Raw genomic sequence first — 23858 nt, forward strand, 5'->3', positions numbered from 1 at the left:
ATACAACAATTCACTCGAATCTTCACGCCACTGTAAAGTCTTTAATACCACTTCTCGCTAGCGCGCTGCATTGACTGATCTTACAGTCATAACAAAACAACAACAACAATCCGTTGCCATGGCCTATACCACAAATAGTTGTACTTGTATTAGCAGCCCAAGAGCTGCACTTTAGCAGACTTTACTACAACATAGCATCTGCGTACGTACATAGACTGCGCCAGCTGCTAGGTCGTGGAATTTCTGGGGCCTGATTTCGCACAGAAATCCTAGCTGCAAGACAAACCATATTCGCTGATTCTCTAAAACCAGTGTGCAACTTTTACCTGGTTTCATAACTGCGCAGTATGTTGTACCAGGGGAAAACACAACGCCGGAAGAGGACCGATGTACCGTTGACTCGAAACTAGTCGCCCTCGTTCATTAACTCATCTGCGCCTAGTTTAAAAGCTTTAATTTGAGAGCCCCCTCTCCAATAGCACCTCTTCTGCGGTATAAGCCTCCTTCCGGGCCCAGTTGAAAATGTATAAACCAAGGCCTTCTAATTCGGAAATTACGATAGGGTAACATCTGCCCTCCTGTAGCGGTGTCAAAGTAAGAGGGTCAGCGTACGTGATGTTAAATGGTTCTGGTGATTTGTAACTGTTAAGTCTACCATTTAATTCTGTTAACGCACATCCTTTAAAATCCCCATACTGATAATGAAACTGTATCGTCAGCTTCTTATAAATTTTACAACGATATTTGCGATAAATAGCTTTGCTACATTGGATTACGTGTTTGGCAACTCCAAAAACTGTTCAATATTACAGTTTTGGCGTCTGCTTAAAGCGGAAACCTTTGGCCGGCAGCTACGTAACGAACTGACCAGAAAGTTTCAATAACCCTGGGATGGCTTTCAACGTGTATCTGGATGAGCGGCACCTTTAAAATAGAGTAGAACGCGCTACTGGAACTTTCATGTTATGTATTATTAAATCACAACCACAATGGTGCTGCGTCTATATTGTATAAGTGCTAGGTCAGTGCATAATTACTCGTACTAAACTAATAAATGGATTTGCGTTGCACTTTTAAACTAAAAGTCCTTTTAAAATTAAGTCCCTTTAAAATTTCTTAAATCATAGAAACGACTAATTTACGACTAATCAGAGAAACGATATTATTACTACTAGTAATTACAATAATTTATGTAAGTACTACTCTGTACAGACTACAGCGGTTGCAGTGAAGAATGGATCGGCTCATTGGGGAAAGCTACGTCACAGGGCGGACAAATAATATGCTGTCAATTGGAATTTGTTGACGTTATCGCAAAAAAAATGCAACAGCTACTGGAAGAAAAGTGCTTATAGTTATTCCGTATATAATGAATCCTAATACCGGCATTTTAATTATGGATTCCATTGGAAAGCCCGAAGGAATAATATTTATACCTTGTCTAAACTCTTTCCCAAATCCATGCAAGTAAGTTGACTGGAACACCGATTTGGAACTTCCATCCCCCTGATGGAAAATTAATCACATCTCTGACACTCCATTTTGCTTGAACAAGCAGTGATTAATTAGCCCACTATTTAGTGGTTTTACGAACAACGTCTTATAACGCGGGGCCGTATGAGCGCCACGCGCATCCTCGACAGCGAAACTGCGGGGAACCCGGATGAGGCTTTATTGCCGAATCTAATGCGCACCGTGGCGCAACAACACCAGACTAACGAGGAAGGATTCTGCAGCCAGTGCAACTGTGCTGCAGATCCGTCAAAACAGCGCAGAAATGTGCGGGGTGGAAATCCCCAGAAACAGCGAATAGCTACTCAGGAGGGCGGAGCGTCCCGCCCTTACAGTCTTCATCGCCAAAAACTGAAAATATTTTCCCGTTGGTTTGGTTTCATTATTATCCCGGCTTAAGTTTACTTTATCCCGGCTTTTCGTAAACTTTATTACTTAGAGTTCGTCGCGGTAAGAAGTGAAGTTGATCTTACTTCTCTTTATACTTTTGGTATGCCCTATCATTTCTGCTACATTAAAGTAGAGTAAGTAGAGTCGGAACCGTCGAAATAAACAGTACACCATCTGATTGAGTGGAATGGAATACACCTTTACGGGTCTTTCTGTCAATCATTCACCAACATGCTGACCACCTTACGCTACTTTCGAGAATGGCACTCCGAGAAGTCCGTAGTTAACTTTGGAAACACGGTGCTGGTGCACCGCGACAACGGTCAATGGTGGATGGGATATGTTCAGGATATTGACGGCGATCGGTTCTTCGTTGACTTCGACGCTACCACGATCAGTGCGCAGTGGATACATTGTAAAGAGCTGTGGCCGCATTATTTTGTCTATGATCTTACGCGACACAATCTGCTTGGAATTTCCGCGCATGTGGCGCTGCGGGACGAGGACGGTGGGCCTCTGGTCTTCCGACCCGCCACGATTTTAGAGGACTTGCACTGCATGTTCTGTGCTGTTCGGTTTAATGATTCACCTGACCGTCGCATCGTGCCGGTACGGCAGCTCACCGTACAGCTACCGGCCGCGGACGGCGAGCCGAGCTTCTTCGGAAAGGCTAACGGATTCGTTTACCGGAAACACATTGTCGATTTGGGGCAGGCGCATGGGTTGCGAGACGTGAGGTTTTTACCCAGGCTCCTGGTTGATGCGTGTCAGTTAGCATGGGCTCCTGGTAACCGTGTGTGCAATGCCTGCTGTCCATTTCGTGTGAACGGGTACGCAGGAACTTTGTTCCACTTTCGCTGCTGGGGAGAGCATATTCGAACAGGTGATCAGTATTGGTATTGTATTCGTGTGTTCGCGCGAGCGGCGGCTACCACGGTGACGTTTATTTGCGCCGAAGTGCAAGCGGACACCGCCGGGTACAGCATATTCTGGACCGCGGACTCCTTGAAGGCAGTGTGTCAGCGTTCCATTTCCGAACAAAGGTTTTACGAATTCACCCCAACAGTTGCTACTATGACTGCGGCAGGGCACTTCCAGCATGGTATGGGTGACAGCTGCACAAGCATGGGAATTACGGCTGCTGAAGGAAGTATGGAAACTGTATGGAAAAAGCATGGAAATTGCTGTTGCCCTTTTCGCTAACACCGAAATGTTGATTACAGCACCAGAAGAAATGCGAATCCAGGATCTGTCGGTTGCAGTCGTTGGCTTTGTTTTGTGGAATATGGATGTTTTTACTCAGTTACGGGCAGGCCAGTAAGTCAGGTGAAACTGTGGTACAAGCTACATACGTATATTAACTGTTCAAAACTGTTTTCCACGAACTGCCGCTTTACCGTCTGGTTTGATCTCATCAAAAAGACAAACACTGAAGTACTGTACTCGCAACAACATAATCTCATGGGTAACGCCGTAACAGTCACAGAAGTAAAGAACTATCATTAACAACCTAATTTAATTTTCGCTTCAATGGTCATATGATTGTTTTACCATTAACAACTGCACACACTAATTGTCGCTTGTAGAGTGTGTGCGTTGTGGAGACTAGTGCTGCAAGAACCTGTTAGCAATCGTCACATGATTTTCATCGTCGGCCCGCCGATCATAACAGAAGAGGGTGAACACTTCGTAACTGCGGAATGTAGCGCAAATGAAGGATATAAATTCTCAGCGATGCTGGAACGTGGCCTGTCGCAGCACACACGAGCAGTGGTGCTGGTGAATGATAGAACGTATCATGAACGCGAGAATTTGTGCCGTGTTGACAATTTTGCATCCCGAATGCAGCGGATCTGTGATGTAACAGAAAATAAAAATCGTCGCTTGCCAGTGCTCATTATAAAAAAGGGCAGCAGAGACCGTTCATGTGTGGGTATCCCCTTCTTCAGGTTGGGTGCAGTCGATCCAAATGGGAATTGTGCATCCCCGACGCTTGCATCAGCGCGTCGGTGGATGGCGGTGTGTGACGAGCTGTGGCTGGTCAAATATACCGTCTCCGATGGGGCTGGTCGTATGTCTCTGTGGGAGTGGATGCGCGATACAGGAACGATATGGCCGCCAAGCCAGAGCGCTTTTGCGTTTGGTTTCGATAACGGGGAGCTGGATATTGTGGATCTCCCGTTGATGCGCTTTCCTTGCACTGAGACAGCCGCGGAACAGTGTCGACGCTTTTTAGCAGCTGCCAACGACGCTTGTCCGGCGGTTACACAGCGGGTGTTGGAAAAGGTCACCGCGATGCATGCACGGTGGGTGCAGACATTGGCCTATCCTGAACAGTGGATGGTGATTCGTGGCTTTCTCCGGATGTAAGTATGGCTAGTATACCTAATTCGGATACATGGTGCTGGTTTGTTTTGAATGCATGGGTTTCGTGTTGAACAGGTTCAACAGCATTCGCGCCAGTGACATCCCACAATCCTGGGATCAAGTGGATTTGCGGCAGCTGGACGTGTCACGACTGAACAAGTTGACCTTTGCCGCACTGGACGCTTATTACAGAGATTGAAGCCGGCGCATCGTTGCGGTATATGCATATATTTCAGCGTGGTTTTCCCTCCTCGTTTTCTAAATTTTGATCGTTCTCGAGCCATTTCCCATAACGTTGATAGACGTTTTACCCATGATATACACTTTATCTTCAGAGATGCTCAAAATGTACATCACGCTCACCTGGATTTACTGCCAACTTTGGACTGGCGCGTCTGATTATTTTTTCTTACTGTAATTAATTATTTCTAATTTTTTTATGTTTCCTGTATGGTTTTTGTTTTCTGTAACTCAAGTTTGTTTTAGCATTTTTGTTAACCTGAGACATCAGTAGGAAGTCTCCACCAGGCTAAGTGATCTGGGGAACCTAAATGTGATGTCATTCAATTCAAAAAGTTCTTTGTAACAACACCCATCAAGCCGATTCAATGAAAAGCCGATTCATGTCATCATGTTGATTAATTTATTACAGAGCAACTTTTAGTGTTGTTGTTTTCAACCGCCGAAAAGAAGCAGATTGCAGAGCGCTTCGAAAACTTTCTACTCCGATTCTGCGGAACAATGAATGAAGTGGCAGTGTTTAATGAACTTTGCTATTGTGATAAACTGTTTTTGATCGGTAATTTAGCATTCTTATGAAAGAAAAAAGGAACTATGGTACATTTCAAAAACATTAGCCAATCCTAACAATTACGTCTGCCAAGACAAAAAAGTACATTAACAAAATGTAGGCTAAAAAATCAGGAAACCTGCACGCGTTCTCCTCCCAGACGACCGCGTAGACCCAGCGCGGACATATTCGCATATCCTACGAAAGAGCAGCAGGTACGCAATGCCTTCAACCGACGAGCCGCAGGTCGTGTGCGTCTCACTCGCGCTTCACTTTCATCACCACACAGCCAAAGGCGTATCGGGCCTGCGGCAAGCGGCATTCATGCAACGCCCAGCGGTCCGCGTCCTCGTCGTACACTTCGATGCTGTCATGGCTGTTCAGCTCTTCGTGATGGTGCCCACCCAGAACGTACAGCTTGCCGTTCACGCAAGCACATCCGGGGTTACTGCGCGGATGGACCAGATCCCCTACGGTTACAAAGCGCTATTGATACCATGTCTTCCATGCAAATATACAGCTTTACGCCTTGCACGGTGTTCTACAACTCAAACAGCCTTACCTTTCCTTATCCACCGATTTGTTGCGCGGTCGTACGCCTCCACACAGCGACCCCGACCTTGTCCAATTCCACCTACGAAATTTATCGTAAGAATACAACTGTGACAATTGGCTATGCCCTGCTTACGATAGGTAACATCAGCCGTGGCGGAAGTAATACCCATGACTTCCTTTAGCTACAGTACGTTAAAGCTTCGTTGTACAGTGTTGGCTTTTTTTGAGCCGGTGACGTGTGTCTTAGTTTGACAGGGCCCTTGGTTTTCTCAGATACGAGCGGTGCCGGTATCCTATAAGGATTTCTCGTTTCTTTCAGTTCACATTATTTTCTAATATATTTCTTTTAGCCAGGTTTAAAATTCCACGCTAGACTGTCTTGCTGCCAGGAAATAGCCAAATAGGCCACCTTTTCTGAAGCGAATTAAATGAAACTGATCGGAATCAAATAGCAGTGCGCGGACTGCGCGCATGCATGAATGTGCACTCATGAAGTACATACAAACATGCATGGTTGCCGAAATGCGTCCGCGAAAACAGTAGCTTCAGCAGATGCAGAACCGTGTAGCGCTGCTGATGAGATTACTGTAGTTCTCCATAGAATTCTTATTAAGGGATTAGTGTAGTCCCGGGGCAAACCACTACAACCGTAAACGTTGTACCTTAATTTCTTTCGCATCAGCACTGCGACACTTTTACAAATTCAGGGTTACGCCAAACCCCATAAAACGGCGCGCGCGATCCACGAATGTGCCGGATTTTCGGCAAGGAAGGTGGATGCGGATGCGCTTTCATTGTACGTCATACACGCCACACTAATTACGCTCAACTGTACTCCGTACAAGCATTTAGCATAACTGAAACATGCGCAATATCGATCAAAGGCAGAAACTATCCATATAACTCATAAACACGACCTTTACCCTTCATACCAACCTTAAGTACTGAAAGGCGCTAACTTTATTGTGGTAGACGTAGTGTAGTAGCCTTCATTTTATAGTGCAAAGCAGTTTACGTTAAACACATGCTATTTGTACTTCTACGACAGAAATTACGGGACAAGCTTGCATATAAAACAGGTGGTGTGTCCCCAGTGCCAGATATGACAGCAAAGGGGAGCAAACGCACACACTTTATTGGAATAATGTGACAACAAAGTGATGAAATGCCCCAAAAACATACAGCGAACCAACACAAAAACCACAAAGTCTATGCGGCCAGGATAGCTGGTGCATAGTGTTGGGCCGGCCCGGCCCAGGGCCGCGGCCCGAACGGCCCGGGCCGACCTCGGCCCGGCCCTTTTGGGAGGGCCGCGCCGGGCCGCGGCCCTCGGCCCGGGCCGTTGCCCGCTGTAAACGTTAAATATGGAAAAAGACGCAGAAAAACAAAAAATTTCATTGGGATTTACTGAAATTTCGTAGTTTTCGATGAGTTTTTCTTAATTTTCGTAGCATTAAACGTTTCTAGGCGAAAATCCGTCTATTTTTCCGTTGACATACCCGCTGTAGCGCTTGCATAATGACATCCTGGAATGAAATATTACTGTGCTGCAAGACGGCCCGGGCCGCGGCCCGGTGACATGTCGGGCCGCAGCCCGGATCGGCCCGCGGCCCGGGCCGTGCAAACGACGGCCCGGCCCTCTTGCTCGGGCCGGGCCGCGCCGGGCCGGGCCGGGCCGACCCAACACTACTGGTGCACTGCGTCGATGCTGGAGAGTGACTGACGAGGCGGCATCATGCTCTGTAACAGCTGTGCCGTACAGCGCTGTGTGAAAGCTCGTGCGCAAAAGGCTCCGCCCATCACGAGTGCAACAGCTGCCGATTGGCCAGCGCAGACAAAGTGCGCGCTGGGTAAGCGCGCAGTATAAGCGGCACGAGTGGCGTGGTCACCTGCATGCGGGCGACAGAGCAAGCCACGAGAGGCGCCAGCCGCCACGAGTGTGCGGTCTCTGACACCAGGGAACCTTAATGCTTATTACGCTCACGTACCGACTACGTAAATTAATCCACTGGGAGCCAGACAAGCAACGCAGTAACTGCGGGCGGTCGGCATATTAGCCAGTCTGCTCCAGGAGTTTGTCGATGGATCATAACAGAAAGCCGCACGGCACCGGCGCGCGCCGTTTTCTCCTCCGAAGGCATACAGTCGGCCGTCACACGCTACCAACGCCAAGGAGGCACGGCGAACAGGCAGCGAGGCAACCGCGCTCCATGAATCGTCATTCGGGTCGTATACTTCCACGGATGTCAGTGGATGCGCCGCCGCGCCGCGAACACCATAACCGCCCGCCACGTAAATGCGATCATTCAGTGTGGCATAACCTTCCGAATAGCGTGCTATCCCCAAGGGGGCCAGCCGGCGCCACTCGTTACAGAGGTCCGTGTAGCGGCTGTTGCGCTGTACTGTCCTGACGCCGCTAGCTACGAAGATTACCAGTGAACTGGAGTCACGCATAACGACGGCGCCACAGACCCCATTGCGCAGTTTATTCAGCCGCCACACTGCCGGTATCGACGGGCTGAAGACGTCCACAGTAGCGGCCACGCAGGGCTGGTTATCCTGACCACGTCCACCCACACAGAGGATCACCTCCTCCGCACCTGTTACAATTCAGGCAACACTAAGCGATTTTTTAAAGGGAGCGGTGCTCGGTACTAGCTTTGGCTGCTCTCTAGATCTTATCTTGAGACTTGAGATTAGTGGGATTAGAAAAATTAGAATAAAATAAAGCGTGCCTAAAATAAATGTAGGCCCGGTTCATAGAGCTAACTACGAGTAAATTCGCGCAAATCCACGAGAACTTTTGCTGTCGCGCACTCAAAAACACTTTTTTGCATTGGGTCAAGATACTTTGTAGCTCTAAGCAGGGCGCCATCCACTGGAAACGGAGAAACGGCCGAAAAATGCACCGATGGGGGAATCGAACCCCGGCTACGTCGTTAGATCCACGTAGGCAGTACCACTGCACCACGGCGCAGTACGTTGAAATCCCTTGAAAGACTTTATCGCTGTACATGAGCCGCTTCTCTCCTCACATAGCCAAAAGTATGTACACGTAGGCGTGAAATCCGATTGCGCGCGTGACATCCGGTTGGAAAGTCATGAAAGAATCAAAATTCCAAAAAGTATACATGCATTCAAGTGTGCCAAAGTGTCATTATAAACCGATTTTCTTCAAATTTTGCATGTAAGGTAAATGCATATACACATGAAGATCATTCTTACACGGATCTTTCAAATTTTCAAATGAGCTTTAAAATTTGAAGAACGTGCTAGAACAGTGAATCAGTGTAAGAGTAACAGGTCTGGTAAGAACGATCTTCATGGTTATGTGGGTTTACATGCAAAATTTGAGGACGATCGAGACTTTTTGGCACACCTGAATGCATTTAAATTTTTGAAATTTTGATTCACCCATAACTTTTCAACCGGATGTCGCGCGCGCAAACGGATTTCACCCCCATCCACAGTACGAGGAGGGAACAAGCATCTTCGGTAGCGCGTTCGAATAGTCAAGACACTTTGAACACTCGTGTGGCTGCAAATCTGGCTTAACAGTCAACCGCGGAAGGCTGGCAATCCACGTTTAACTTGGCCACCGTCAATCAAGGCACCCATCCACGGTTGACGGTGAGGTTCACGCAGATGGGCATCATTCCACGGGTGGCTGTTAAGTGAATCATGCTGTCGCACCACTTGACGCGCAGTGTTCAAAGTGTCTCGACTATTCGAACGCGCTACCGAAGATGCTTGTTCCCACCTCGTATACAAATATTCTGGCTACAAAAATATAATGAAACAATGCAGAAAAGTGTTTGGGAGTGCGCGACAGCGAAAGTTTCCGAGGATGTACATGAATTTGGTGCTACTCTGTATGTGGCGGGCCTAAATCCTATAAATGTAAGCAGCGGCATGATGTCCAAACACAACGGAGTCGCACCGCATGTACTTAGGCAACCTTATATGCGGTAATCCCCGCTCCTATTTCTATGCTCAAAGTTATCCGTCTTGGAGACAAATATAATACCCGAAATTGTTGTAGACTACTAAAAGTTGTATTCTGACTATCACTACCTACAAGTGTATCACATGATATCCTTACTGTAGGACTGTCGTGGGATGATGTTTTCCGTCTCTCCGCCAGTTAATTCCCCGACCGATTCAGGCGGGCCCTGCGGCAACGCCATCGACGCGCTGGTCAGGGCCAAAGCGTAGTCTTGCTGGCACTGGACACTCAGAAAGGACACACGGACAGCCCCCAGTAGCATGTGCAAATGCGGCAGTCTGCCGGGCCGGTCGAATTCCAGCCAGCGCATCACCGCCTGGAACATTTGATCCTCGCTTGGCACGTCCAGTTCATCAGATGTCACCACGTTAACCAGCTGCAATGAACTCAGTTTAACCACATGCCTGAGTAGAAACGCCCAACTACACTATAGAATTTTCACAAGGAACGCTCAAACGCTGGAATTTGGCCTGAACATTTGTTTTTGTACATACTGCTCAACCAACCGAGCCGCATCGGGCCACTGTGTAGTGTTTCTGTGACGCACAACATCACAGATTGTACCTGTTGCGCGTCCATTTGCAGAAAGTCTTCACCTTCCACAAATTCCAGGAAGTGCCGACGGATGAAGCTCAGGGCTGTCTCGACCACATTAGGGTTGTGGTAGTTAGTGGCCAGAGCGTGGACCGTCAGGCAGTTGGAGAGATGCAGGTGCTTCTCCACGTAGTCCCAACACATGCGGGCCACGGGCGTTATTTGCAAGAACTGCGCCGCAATCAAGATACGCTCCACATTGTCACCGTTGAGGCTGATGTCCAGCGTGTAGGCAAACCCCACCAACCTGGACAGTGGACCAAGAATGAGCACAGAACTGCGTAATTGTGACCGGAGACCAAAACCATGGAGTTATGCAAAATAGTCCTACGATTTCTGAGAAGGAGCGCAGCTCCTGTTACTCGTAAAATGTGGATATCGAAGCAAGTATTACTATAATTGTACTGATATCAGCTCGAATGGCTCATTTAGCGCTTCAAAGGAGCTAACGACTGTTCAGGTTGGAAAAGGATGCAAGGCCACCCACAACCCAGTCAGCTATGATTACAAATTACGATTACCAGAATCGAAGGACACCAGAAAAGTGTAAGCAAGATGGCAAGCCCAATTTAATTAGATCCTCGCATACAAAAAATCCAAAAGCAATAATAATATTATTAATTATTACTTGTATATCAACCTTATGTCATCAGGCTGAATAGGCTGACTTTATTCAAAAATGAAAACATTTACAACGAATTTGAAAATATAAAACAAATTTTTTAAAATTTAATTTCCACTATCGTCTGTTTTGAAGCAGTAAGAAATCAAGTGAAATGTAAACAGACGAATGAATAAGTTTCAAATGTACACTTGATGAAGAGTAAAATATTACTGTAGTTTTAAAACCGAAAAAAACTATGAAGATCTGCGAAAAATTCAACCCCCCGCCCTTCATCTGGCCGCCCCACCCGGCATCCTTCAATCGCATGCATGCCTGCCGTTACTAGTGCTCCTTACTCCTTCAATGTTTGGCTGTCGATGTTGTGCAGCTGATAGACTTGCTGGGTGGATTCCTTCCAGTCCTGCGTGAAGGCCGCCCGAAAGTAGGCGCTGTGCACGGTGAGCACATTGCGATGACAGGGAATGCCGACGGAAGATTCTCCAGTGCCCTTCAAGACAACGTCACAGAAGGTCCCCGTCTCCTGCAGCTCACGCATTCCGCACAGAAATTCCTCAGTAAGAGCGGTCCGAGAAATATAAACATCAAGCTCTGGACTGAGTGATCGGCGTCGCTTCGGCATTCTTCAAGAAGCTGAAACATCAGGAGATCCTGAAGAAACTAAACTATCGGCCAAAATGTGAACGGGTAGTAAAACTGCGAGTTCGTGATCAAACAAGCTGGGCAGGACATGCCCCCACTCCAAAGTGACACAGTCCACACTGCAACCATACGATCACTTTGAGTTTTCAAAATTAATGATGACGTGCTCACTTATTGCAATACATGTGAATACAGAGACACACCATTTTCGTGTTTAATTAAGTACAGTATATGAAGGCATTTTGAAAACTGAAAAGGCCACCAAACGTTCTGAAATCTGAAGCAGGCATTTAGTTAATGAGTATGTAACCCACATTTCAGAAAAGTCCGGTTGGAGAACAATGCATTATGGATCAGAACCTTCAATCCAGTAAATAATACAGATATAGTAGAGCATGGCAACTGGCACGCGACCCCGAAGAGGCGAAAATGGATCTGACAATGAGTGCACAGCTGCTCAGTTCAAACAAAGCCAAGCCAAGAAACGACCATATTTCTTGGTCCTTTTCAAATGCTTCCCGCGACCACTCTCCACAGTCCACACTTATAAGAGTCGAATTTTGTATAGACAATCCGGTCTGCGTTAGCAGTATGTCATTTTCAACGTAAAGGACATTAAATTCTGCATTGTATGAGTATAATTCACATGTACTGCTGCTGTTGTCTGTACGTACGGTAAACACCAACGAAGGAATCACCATAAAGTAGAAAACAGGCATAAACTACTTTCGCCCACGTTAAAATATTGCTCGCACTACGGCCATTTAACCGTATCACATTTGAGTCATGGGCACATTTTCTGTTCACGCAATCTGCTGTAGGAAACGTTCCGCATATGGTCCAGTCCATATTTTATTGTAAAGCGGCCCCGCTAAAGAAACAATTGCAAAATGCAGGTCACTTCGAAAAGCGGCGGAAACACGTTGTTCCAAAATGGTTGCCCGACAACTTCGAATGAACTGTCATCTATTAAGCGTTGGGATTTGTGATACGCGCTATAAACTTGGGGATGTTGGTCATTTCATCCCAAATTATCAATAAGAATGGTCTGTTGGCCACAAAATCTGGTTCGTTGGCGCTCGAATATTCTGTATTCAAGCCGGTCACTGCGGAAGCTTTGACACCGAATTCGTCTAGTTCTACAAGTAAAATAAAAGGACAAGTTAGCAGCTAAATTTTACGGCACTGCCGGGTCTTGAAAACAAGAAGTTATTTCCCTACGGCTTTTTATGTAACCAATACATGAAACGGTGTCACTTTGTGTGAGAATTACTGCTTTGCTGGAAGCCAGACCAGTTTTGCTTTGGCACGATTTTGAAGTTAAATACTGTGTTGTACTAAAAAGAGTCTTACCTAATATTGTTTGCTGTTTAAGTTTAGAAACACAAATTGGATCTCCGCTGTCGAACATATTCGAAAACGCTGTTCTGGAAGGCGTGTATAATTCTTTTAGTCCCATTAGCTTCGTGCAGTCGATTAAATCCTCGTCGAAGGAAATGCGGAATTTTGGTACGACCATACACAAGTATGACACTTTGGCTTTTCGTCGCCAGATCAGTAGTTTTTCCGGAGTTAACTGTTTTTCCAGCAGTGCAGTTCCACTTGATGCGTCGGCAGGGAGTAACAGCATTACACTGTATTTCCTTCCCAGGATATCCAAAATAACTATTTTGGGATCGTCGCTACTGCTCTCCCATTTATATGAGCCGACATTGTAAGCCCGAATGTAGGCATGTTCGTTTTTCATGAACTGTACCGCTTGTTCAACTCCATTGACGCCACGGAATATCCCGCGCTCGGTGTATTTTGTATCGAACTGCTTCTCCCAAGGCCCCGTGAAGTTAACGATGTTCAGTATAATCAATGTGGTTGTGGGCGCCAGTTCGTTTAGAACGTGAGAAATCTCTCCATTTGTCTTTTGCGATACGTATGTGTTCACTACATTCAAAGCTGCCGCAGGTGAACTCGCAAAGGGCGCTTGTATCCATTTGAATTCAAGGGCGGCACTGAGCGCTGCGATGAATGACTGACGTAGCGGATAACGTTCGTCGTAAAAGCCTGTTGTGGATATTACCAGCGTTTCATCCGCTTGGGCTTCCCCTACTTCCTTAATCAACTGCTCGAAATCTCTGCCATTAGCACAAAGTAGCCGCATTAGATCACCTCTTAGCTTGTCACTAGTTCCGGGAAGAAGGGAGGTTAGTGCAATCTCCAGGGAATATGGACACAGAACCACGTTTTGGTCAAACGAAGACGATGATTCCGTTAAACACTTAAACATTGTCACAGCAAAGACAATCTCTGGATTTATATTACTCTCCTTTCCATCAACCTTAATTTGCGGGTTGTCCTCGGAGCTGTCCCTGGGCGCCTTCTGAACATGGATTTCCTGGTCTTCCATGGCTGATTCTCTTGCGCACCAAAGAAATGAGTAGCGAAATCTCAAACATGGAATAATTTTATTATACCAGCAGAAAGGCCTCAACCCTGAAAACAGAAGCAGTTTATTGTCAAACCTACCTTTTTCAGCAATAAAATGACTTTGTCAGCGGAAATTTAGAAGTACGTCAGAAAAACGCAAATCAAAACGAGCTTCCCTTCCGTTTTGTGGAGAAAAAAATTATTCTTTGAAATATTTCATGCACTTGTATCACAGCTTGCAGTGAGTTCGCAACACGTAAGTGCGGCAGTTGTGCCTTAGGAAACGATCGATAGACTCTCGTATTGTGATAAAAGCGAGCATGCAGCGCCCAGCTGCGAGTAGTGATCGCGCGGTTACGAGCTGCCGGCATGGTCAGTCCTTCTGCAGTAAAGACTACAGAACATGCGCAGCCGTATTCAGCGCAGCGCAGATACTATAATTATAATTTTAATAATTGTGTACAGTAGATACACAACCGGCAACGGCCAATATCAACTGCAGCAGCAGATATGCTTAGCCGAAGCGATCTTTACGTACCGGTCTACATGTTTAATAAAAGTACGTAGTAAATACGTACACATTAACGAAGATGTCTCTACCAGGCTGACAGCTCTGGAGAAATAAATAGTTCTACTTCTTCTTGTTCTACTACATGCAATCCGCTTGATACTGTAATATCTGATAAAATATTTTACAAGATCTGATAGTAACTGCAACCCGTGCATATGTTACATAATAAATCATTATACATAGTATTATTATTATGAATTTATGAGTAGAAAATCTGCGCCCTTTCTGATCATCACCAAGAAGGACAACAGAGACTGTTCGTATGTGGGTATTCCATTCGTCAGGTTGGGTGCAGCCGATCCGAATGGGAATTATGAATCCCCAACATTGGCATCAGCGCGTCGATGGATGTCAGTGTGTGCCGAGCTGTGGCTGATTAATTTCACCGCCTCCGATGGGATGGGTTACCACTTGACAGGCTCTGGGCAGTGGGTTCGCGATACAGGAACGACATGGCCGCGAGACGAAGGAGTGTTTATGTATGGTCTCGATAATAATGGGTTAGATAATGTGGTTCTTCAGTTGCTGCGTTTTCCCTGCACAGAGACAGCCACGGAGCAGTGTCGGCGGTTTTTAGCAACGGCCACCGATGCTTGTCCGGCCGTTTCACAGCGAGTGTTGGAAAAGGTCATCGCGATGCATGCACGGTGGGTGCAGACATTGGCCTACCCAGATTGGTTAATGGTGATTCGCAGCCTCCTCCGGATGCAAGTATTAAGTATCTGTATGGCTAGTGTAAGACTGCGTAACTAACTCGAAACATTTATGGTTTGATTTGAATGCGTGGGTCTCGTGTTGAGCAGATTCAACAGATGACGCGCCAGTAGGATCAAGTGGATTTGCGGCAGCTGGACGTGTCACGATGAGCAAGTTGACCTTTGCCGCACTGGTCGCATATTTCAAAGATTGAAGCAGGCGCATCGCTGCGGTATATGCAAATCATCGTACTTTACCCTCGTACATCGTACTTTTACATCATGCATCGTACTTTTTCCTCCATTTTCTAAATTTTGATCGTTTTCGAGCTGTTTCGTGTAACGCTGATACACGTTTTACCCATAATATACACTCTATGTTTAAAGATGCCCAAAATGTACATCACGCTCAGCTGGATTTACTGGCTGGCGCTTCTGGTTATTTTTCTTGCTGCACTTATCTATGATCTTTTAATGCTTCCTACCGTATATTGTTTTTGCTTTCTGTAACTGAATTTTGTTTTTAGCATTTTTGTACTGTTAACCCGAGTCTGTACGAAGTCTCCACCAGGCTGAGTGATTTGGGGAACCTAAATGTAATGTGATTCAATTCAATTCTAAGTTTTTTGCAACGACACCCAATCATGCCGATTCAGTAAAGAGCCGATTCATTTAATAAAGAGCAACGTCGAGTATTGTTATAAGAGTTAACACAAAATCAATTCGCCAAACTCAGCTACCCTCGTAATCAAAGAAATCGGCAAGCGATTTTAACTGCATTCATATGAACCTCCCGCCTAGCTCCCATGATTTTCTCCGCTAGCGTCTATCAGCCTGGCAACGTCCCTTCCGTACTGGAACAATGGATGGAGCGACAGCGTTAAATGAAATTTTGCTATTGTGATAAACTGTTCATGAGCGGTAATTTAGCAGTCTTACGAAAGAAGAAGGGAGCTACATTTTAAAAAAATTAGCCAAAACCTAACAATTACGTCCACCAAAACAAAAAAGTACCTTAACAAACTGTTTTTTGTAAGCTAAAAAAACAGGAAACCTGCTCGTGTTCCACTCCCGTCTAGACCGAGCGCGGACATATTCGTATATTCTACGAAATAGCCGCAGGTATTCAGTGCCTTTAACCGACGAGCCGCTGGTAGCGTGCGTCTCACTCGCGCTTCATTTTCATCACCAAACAGCCAAAAGCGTATCTGGCCTGCGGCAATCGGCATTCATGCAGCGCCCAGCGGTCCGCGTCTTCGTCGTACACTTCGATGCTGTCATGGCTGTTCACCTCCTCGTGATGGTGCCCACCAAGAACGTACAGTTTGCCGTCCACGCAAGCACATCCGGGCTGACTACGCGGATGGACCAGATCCCCTACGGTTGCAAAGCGGCATTGATATCATGCCTTCCATGCAAATATACAGCTGCACGGCTACAGCTGAAGCAGCCTTACCTTTCCTTATCCACTGGTTTGTTGCGCGATCATATGCCTCCACACAGTGGTCCCGACCCTGTCCAATTCCACCTACGAAAGTTATCGCAAGAATAAATTTCTGACAATTGGCTAGGCTCTCCTTGCGGGAAATGGTGAGGTACAGTGGTCTTCGTAAAGGTGGTTACACCTGTATCACATAGACCTGTATCACCTGTATCAACAGGTATTATTGTTATTATTATTATTATTTACGGCACAAGAGCAGGCAACCCCGAAGGGATTTCAATTCTGGTCGAACATCACATTAATATCTGAGCGCAGAAAAGCACGATAAATTTTTCTAAAACTGGCTCAGCTTGGCGTGAAAATTGTCACCCTATGTGCGCTTGTCACCCTCTGTAGTGTTGTCCCTTAATTTCTATCGCATCATCACAGCGACAATTACGAATTCAGGGTTACGCCCAACTCCATACTACGGCGCGCATGATTCATCCACCAATCTGCCGTACTTCGGCAGGGAGATGGATGCGATTTCTTTGTACGTCCACCTTCCACGTGTAACCTTCCTGAAGGTTACACGTGCCACGACAAGTTAGTTACGCTCCACATGGATATGGAATGGCTGATGCATGCGAAATCGATCTAATTTATACGTCCTATACGTACCTGTGGGGCAGGAAATTACGAGCAAGCTTGAAATTATAAAACAAGAAGCGTGTCTCCACTTTTCTTCTTACGCATACGTACCGACTACGTAAATTAATCCGCTGGGACCCACACATGCAGCACACTGGCTGCGGGCGATCGGCATACTGGCCAGTCTGCTCCAGGAGTTTGTCGATGGATCATAACAGAAAGCCGCCTTGCACTCCCGCGCGCCGTTTTCTCCTCCGAAAGCATAAAGTCGGCCGGCACACGCCACTAATGCCATGGAGGCCCGACGAGCGGGCAGCGAGGCAACCGCGCTCCAGGAATCGTCAGTGGCGTCGTACGCTTCCACGGATGGTAGTGGTTGATTAAATGCGCCGCCAAGGTCATAACCACCCACTGCGTAAATGTGATCATTCAGTGTGGCAAATGCTTGCGAATGGTGCCCTTTCTGCATGGAGGCCAGCCGGCGCCACTCGTTACAGAGGTCGGTGTAGCGGCTATTGCGTTGTACGGTCATGACGTGGCTAGCTACGAAGATTATCAGCGAACTGGCGTCAGTCATAACTAGGGCGCCACCGACCCTCTCTCGCAGTTTATTCAGGCGCCACACTGCCGGTATCGATGGTCTAAAGACGTCCACCGTAGCGGCTACGTTAGGCTGGTTATCCTGACCACGTCCACCCACACAGAGGATTACCTCCTCCGCACCTGATAAAAACTAGATTACAATAAGCGGTTTCCCAAGTTAATGGGTGAGCAGTTGTAGTACGCGGCAGACAGAAGAAAACGGACTACAGTAGTAGACGCGCTTGTAGACTATGTAGGAGGAGGATTGTAGGAGGATTCTCTTTATTGTAGGAGGATTCTCTTTATATGAAGGATTCTCTTTACATAATACTATTCAGTATAGTACTCGGTACAGCAGCTACATACACACACACACTTCCGGCGGAACCGAATGTGATTTATTTACTTACAATGTAAAAAATATGTGCGAAGACTTTGATCATTCTCGATCGAGATACTGAACTACTGACTAACTAAATGATAATATGCAAAGAATACTCGTATCACATAAGGTCAGCTCAACCAAAGTCATGCAAATATGATGTTGCTACGTGCAACTATTGCGCGTAGCCACTACACTACAAGTAGGTAATGAAATGGTGCCCGCCCTTCAAACTGCCTCTGTAGGCAGTTCTCTTAAATAAATAAACCCCGCTAAAAGTTAGAAATCACTGGAAGCGAGCCTGTATCCGTACTCTATTTTATTGAGAGGTTGCATTTGAAATACGCCTTTACTCTCTTTCGCTGGCTGCTTGTCCAACCTAAATAGCATTTACTGTGTGACGTATGTATGTGATCGATGTTTCTTTCTCTGTTTTGAACTTAATCATCGCACGAAATGGTCAAAGACCAATCAATTTATCTGAACGCTGCTTGGTTAATCGAGTATCCCATGTAATGCTTACTGTATGACTGTCGTGGGATGGTGTCTTTCGTATCTTCGCCGGGTAATTCCCCGACTGTCCCAGACAAGCCTTGCGGCACCGCGGTCGACGTACTGGCCAGGGCCAGAGCGTATTCTTGCTGGCATTAGCCACTCAGAAAGGGCACACGGACGGTTTGCAGTAGACTTTGGAGGTGCGCCAATCTTCCGGGACGGTCGTATTCCCACCAACGCATCACCGCCTGAAACACTTGATCCTCGCTTGGCACGTCCAAGACATCTGATCCTATCACCAGAATCAGCTGCAAACAAATTACCTATTGTACATAGTTCCATGTTTTTTTTCACATTTTTAGAAGCGCCCAACTAAGCTCATATTGTAAGAGACGCTCAGCTTGGAGTAATACATTCTTAAAGATTTCAACGTCTTTTTTGAAATGTACAACTTGCTCAACTAAATCGAGCAGACAGAGCCACCCGAGGCTAAAAATACAATGTTTTCATGGCGTACTGCACAGTATGTACAAGGTCGCCACAGTCTGTACCTGTTGAGCGTCCATCTGCAGAAAGTCGTGACCCTCCACAAATTCCAGGAAGTGTCGCCGGATGAAGCCCAAGGCGGCGTCGGCTACATTGGGATTGTGATAGTTGGAGGCCAGAGCATGGACCAACAGGCAGTTGGACAGATGCAGGTGCTTCTCTACGTAGTCCCAACAGAATCGGACAACCGTGGCGATTTGCAAGAACTGCGCCGCTATCAGGATATGCTCCACGTTGTCGCCGTTGAGGCTGATGTTCAGTGTGTAGGCGTACTCCACTAACCTGGATAGTGAGCGTAGAACCAAGACTCAGCATTGAAATGGACGATACTGTAAGCGTGGCGATTACGATGCACAGATGTGCGAAGGAAATGCGACCGCGCTACCAAAAGAACTTTATTAAAAATGGCAATTTTTAATAAAGGCACAATGCCCGACAAATCTCGACCATCCGCAGGATGATCAGAAAACCCAGAAAGGGAACAAGAGGGAAAACAGAATCGGCCAGTCAAGATATTCTTGGCTGGGAGAAGGCAAAATCACCGAATGAGAAGTGAGACCGTACATTTTAATCAATAACTTTAATGTACGGTCGAATCGGCACAAAAACAGACCGCAGAGACGGTGCGGCATCCACGCAGCCCCACTATCCTGGGCGGTGGCACCGGCCTCCCAGCAATACTGACTGGAGACCAAAACTGTTAAGCTACCCGAGCACCCAAAATACATTCAACAATTTTTGCGCAGGAGGGGAGCTCCAGTTAAAATGTAGACATCGAAATTACTGGATGGTAAAAAAAATGGCAGTCTCCCATTTTCGTTCGTTTGTTGCGTGTCACCTGCGGTACCGAGAACTGTTTAACTTCGTTTAAAAACAAATTAATCAGCTGTCAAAATCAGCAAAGCATTTTTAAAAGAAAAGGTCAAACATTTGCCTAATGTAAGCGCTACTTAGCAGTAAGCTAAGCTTAACCTGTGTATGCAGCAAACATTGCTCTTTGAAGCGAAAACTGAAATTATTAAGATAACGTCAATCAAACATTGGACGGACCCAGTGCAACAGTGTAAATGAGTCCGTCATTTGGTTTAGCCTCCCAGTAATGTTGATATAAAAAATGTTTTAAATTAGAAAATTTCAAAACATAATACAATCTAACAGTGCCCAAGTGCTGGAATGTCTGGGGTTGTGAGATACTCACTCGTTCAGTGTTTGGCTGTCGATGTTGCGCAGCTGGTATACTTGCTGAGTGGACTCCTTCCACTCCTGCGTGAAGGCCGCCCGAAAGTATTCGCTGTGCACGGTGAGGACAATGCGATGGCAGGGAATGCCGACAGAAGCTTCTTCACTGCCCTTCAAGACAACGTCACAGTAGGTCCCCGTCTTCTGCAGCTCATGCATGCCGCGTACAAATTCTATAGCCAGAGAGGCTCGAGACAGATAAACTTTATAATCTGGACTGGCTGATCGGCGTCGCTTCGACATTTTTTAGGTTGGAATTCTGGACAGCCAAGTTAAGGAATTGAGGTTCTGAACGGTCACAAAAATAAAAAAAATTACAAAATCAGGCGATACTGAAGAAATTATATCGGTCATTAACGGCCAACATCGGGAGTGCACTTAACGGCGAGTTCACGATGAAGCAAGCTGGGCGAGACGTAAGAGTCACTAACCGCTCTGGAGCAGGAATGTACTTAGTTAATGAGTGCGTAACCCACATTTGCAAAAAGTCCGGTTGGAAAACCATGCATTCTTGACCAGAATAATAAACAGGTATAACTACCGAGGACGAACCCCCTACCCTGAAGCAGGCAAGAGCGTATTATCCCTTGGGACGGATCTGAGTTGCGCAGCTACTGTCACCCGGACGGCACGAGCCGACCCGGATCTGAACTAAGCTGGCAGCTATTCACTAGCCCCGGTAAGTTATAACCGATCTACGTAAAACCAGGGCGCTACCCACTGGAAACCGAGATACGGCTGGAAAAGGCGCCGATGGGGGAATTGAAACCCGGCTACGTCGTTAGACCCGCGTAGGCAGTACCACTGCACCACGGCGCAATACGTTGAAATCCTTTGAAAGACTTTATCGCTGTACGTGAGCCGCTTCTCTGCTCACATACGTTTAAAGTCAGTTACATAAATACTTATTCGGCAATAGCCAGTATCCATACAAATACGGCTGCGATGATTTAAACTAATTAAAATCATCCAAGTTAAACATTGAAAAAATTGAACGAAATAAATCATTTTGTTTGGCTTGGTAAGTGGAAACCGTCATTAAAAAAAATTAGTCGTTATAAGTAAGCGTCAGTATTATTATTAGGGGGAAAAAGAATTTGTGGGGATGCATATTTAAAAGTTTCCGTTTCTGTTTTTGTTTCTGAGCGATTTCGATCACATGCTTTTCACCGAAGATGCGCTTAATAATTTCTGAGCCTTCTTTGTAAGTGTTGCATTTCACTGCTGATTAGATGTTACCCTAACCCGAAAATTGCTTTAAAAGTAGAATAAAAACCTAACATCGAAATTTATCAAAAATCAAAATTTACTTCGATTGAACACGTTGTTTCAACTAAGATAAACCATTAATGATTAATCATGTAAAACGCCAAATGGGAGCTGGTGACCGGTTATTCAAAATGTAATCAGCTCAGTATGCCGGCCAGCGATGGCAGAGCAAGCGTTGTTTGAGTACATCATTTGTTCGTTGTTTGAGTTTATCTCTTTCCCTGCTGTATTGCCGGAATCGAGTTAACCACTGAATACTGATGGAATCAAACTAAATCTGTCATATTCCAGTTTTCTTGTGCGCGTAGTGATTAGCCGCCCTTTCACCCGCCCTGCTTTTATAAGCAACGCCTCTGTCACGAAATCCTGATAATATATCCTATAGGTCTGGATTTGTTATTAAGCGTTTCAGTGCACCTTATCGTAAACTGTTGCTCTATGCGTTTGTCGCTGTATGCAGTAGATGGATCTTATTTTCTTTTTATCTACTCTTCTAATGTACGTTGTAAAACATAATAGATATTATATTCTGCAGCTGTGGGCCGTCGAAATAAGCAACACCACAAGTTCGGCCAAGTGGCTGAGTGACATTCAGAAAACGCCCCGTACATGTGCCAGACTTTCTATTAATTAATCTCACGCCAACATGCTGACCACCGTACGCCACTTTCGGGAGGGGTACTCCGAGACGTCCCAAATCAACTTCGGGAACACGGTGCTGGGACAACGCGACAACGGCAAAGGTGGCTGGGATATGTTCAGGATATTGACGGCGATAAGTTCTTCGTTGACTTCGACGCCACAACGATCAGCGCCCAATGGATCCACTCTAAACAGCATGGCCGCATTATTTTATAATTTTTATTAAACAGATGGCCGCATTATTTTATTAAACATATTGGTCGACAGAAACTGCAGGGAACTTCCGCACATGTTGCGCTGCGAGACGAGGATGGTGGGCCGCTGGCCGATGGAGATCCGCTACGCGGGAAGAGAGATGAAAGTGCCGGACAACTGAAAGAAAAAACGAACAAAGCAACATGCAAAAGAAGTTATGGTTGCCGTTTGAGTGTGCAAGAGCGAACTGTCTCCAACAGTTCAGCTTGTTATGCGGATGAAAGCTTTTAAATAAGCGTTCAGTACCTTGCAGATAAGATTACATAAAAATCTGTCATCGATAAAATCGCGCGGTTTCAGGGCAAGCGTTTACAAAGGGTCACCATCCACTTTAAATATGCCCACAGTCTCATTACAAAGGTCACGTAAATTTTATTGAATTTATACAACCTTGGGCTTGCTTAAGTACTGAACGACAAACAAGTTAGGCTTATTTTCTATAAAGAAGGACGTCAGCGGAATTTTTAAGCGAATTATAAACAGAAGGGTTGGTACTTGGGTAACTTGGGTTGAGCCGCATTTTCAAGCAGGTCTGCTCTAGTTTCAAACTCGCTGCAATTCGAAACACGCTCTCAGCCTGCAAAAGATGATGGACATTGGACACATACGATGATACTATAAAAATTTAATAAGTTTGAAAGTGTTGACGGGTGACCTTTAGCAATTTTTGATAAAAAGTGCCCGAACTTGGCGTAGTACCCCTGTATATCGTCATCGCTTAGCCTTCCTGCTCTTATAATTTATATATCCACATCTGTGACTGTCCAAAGGCCAAAATTTAATATAAGCTGTTGCTCAGCCTGTTCTGCATGCTAATATTTAAACGTACTATCTTAACAATTCCAGTACATGTAGTATCGCTAATGTATCCATCCGCGTTAACTTTTATTCTAACCTTTTTTAATTTTTTTTGAAACCTTCAAAACCTATTTTACTTCTCTTAGCTATCCGTACCCTACAAAACCCAGTACGCATCAAAATTAATAACCAGTGTTCCTCTGATTTTCGTTTGCAGAGTATGCGCTTTGTGGAAAGTTGTGCTGCAGGAACCTGCCAGCAGTCGTCACGTGATTTTCGTCCTCGGTCCGCCGATCATCACAGAAGAGCGGGATTACGTCGTACCTTACATAGCCAGAAAAGAAGCCCGATTAAAAATAGACCTGTAAATGTTTTTGTGTGAGCAGATCATAACCGCCCGAGCGCATGTGG

General features: G+C 45.8%; 3 protein-coding genes across 5 annotated transcripts; all 3 read right to left on the reverse strand.

Moving 5' to 3' along the window:
* Positions 1-5022: 5022 nt before the first annotated feature.
* Positions 5023-14134, reverse strand: LOC129590635 (kelch-like protein 12). Of its 3 annotated transcripts, none has more exons than XM_055485969.1 (9): positions 13999-14134; positions 12832-13919; positions 11793-12617; positions 11175-11597; positions 10185-10461; positions 9717-9996; positions 7603-8214; positions 5622-5693; positions 5023-5529 (listed from the first exon to the last, which is right to left on the reverse strand). In XM_055485969.1, the coding sequence occupies exons 4-9, from the start codon at positions 11456-11458 to the stop codon at positions 5318-5320; spliced, it is 1737 nt and encodes a 578-aa protein (XP_055341944.1). In that variant the 5' UTR covers positions 11459-11597; positions 11793-12617; positions 12832-13919; positions 13999-14134; the 3' UTR covers positions 5023-5317. The 3 variants fall into 3 exon arrangements, with proteins under 3 accessions (XP_055341944.1, XP_055341945.1, XP_055341943.1); XM_055485970.1 differs by having other exon boundaries at positions 12832-13889; positions 13999-14116; XM_055485968.1 differs by having other exon boundaries at positions 12832-14111.
* Positions 12448-13879, reverse strand: LOC129590659 (serpin B8-like). The gene is made up of 2 exons (XM_055485995.1): positions 12832-13879; positions 12448-12617 (listed from the first exon to the last, which is right to left on the reverse strand). The coding sequence occupies exons 1-2, from the start codon at positions 13877-13879 to the stop codon at positions 12448-12450; spliced, it is 1218 nt and encodes a 405-aa protein (XP_055341970.1).
* Positions 14135-16330: 2196 nt separating the features above from the next.
* On the reverse strand, positions 16331-20642 carry LOC129590660 (kelch-like protein 3). The gene is made up of 6 exons (XM_055485996.1): positions 20443-20642; positions 19250-19526; positions 18859-19006; positions 17351-17782; positions 16622-16693; positions 16331-16542 (listed from the first exon to the last, which is right to left on the reverse strand). The coding sequence occupies exons 1-6, from the start codon at positions 20640-20642 to the stop codon at positions 16331-16333; spliced, it is 1341 nt and encodes a 446-aa protein (XP_055341971.1).
* Positions 20643-23858: the final 3216 nt, after the last annotated feature.

This window comes from Paramacrobiotus metropolitanus, unplaced genomic scaffold, assembly GCF_019649055.1.
Source record: "Paramacrobiotus metropolitanus isolate TYO unplaced genomic scaffold, Prichtersi_v1.0 Parri_scaffold0000041, whole genome shotgun sequence".
NCBI lineage: Eukaryota > Metazoa > Tardigrada > Eutardigrada > Parachela > Macrobiotidae > Paramacrobiotus > Paramacrobiotus metropolitanus.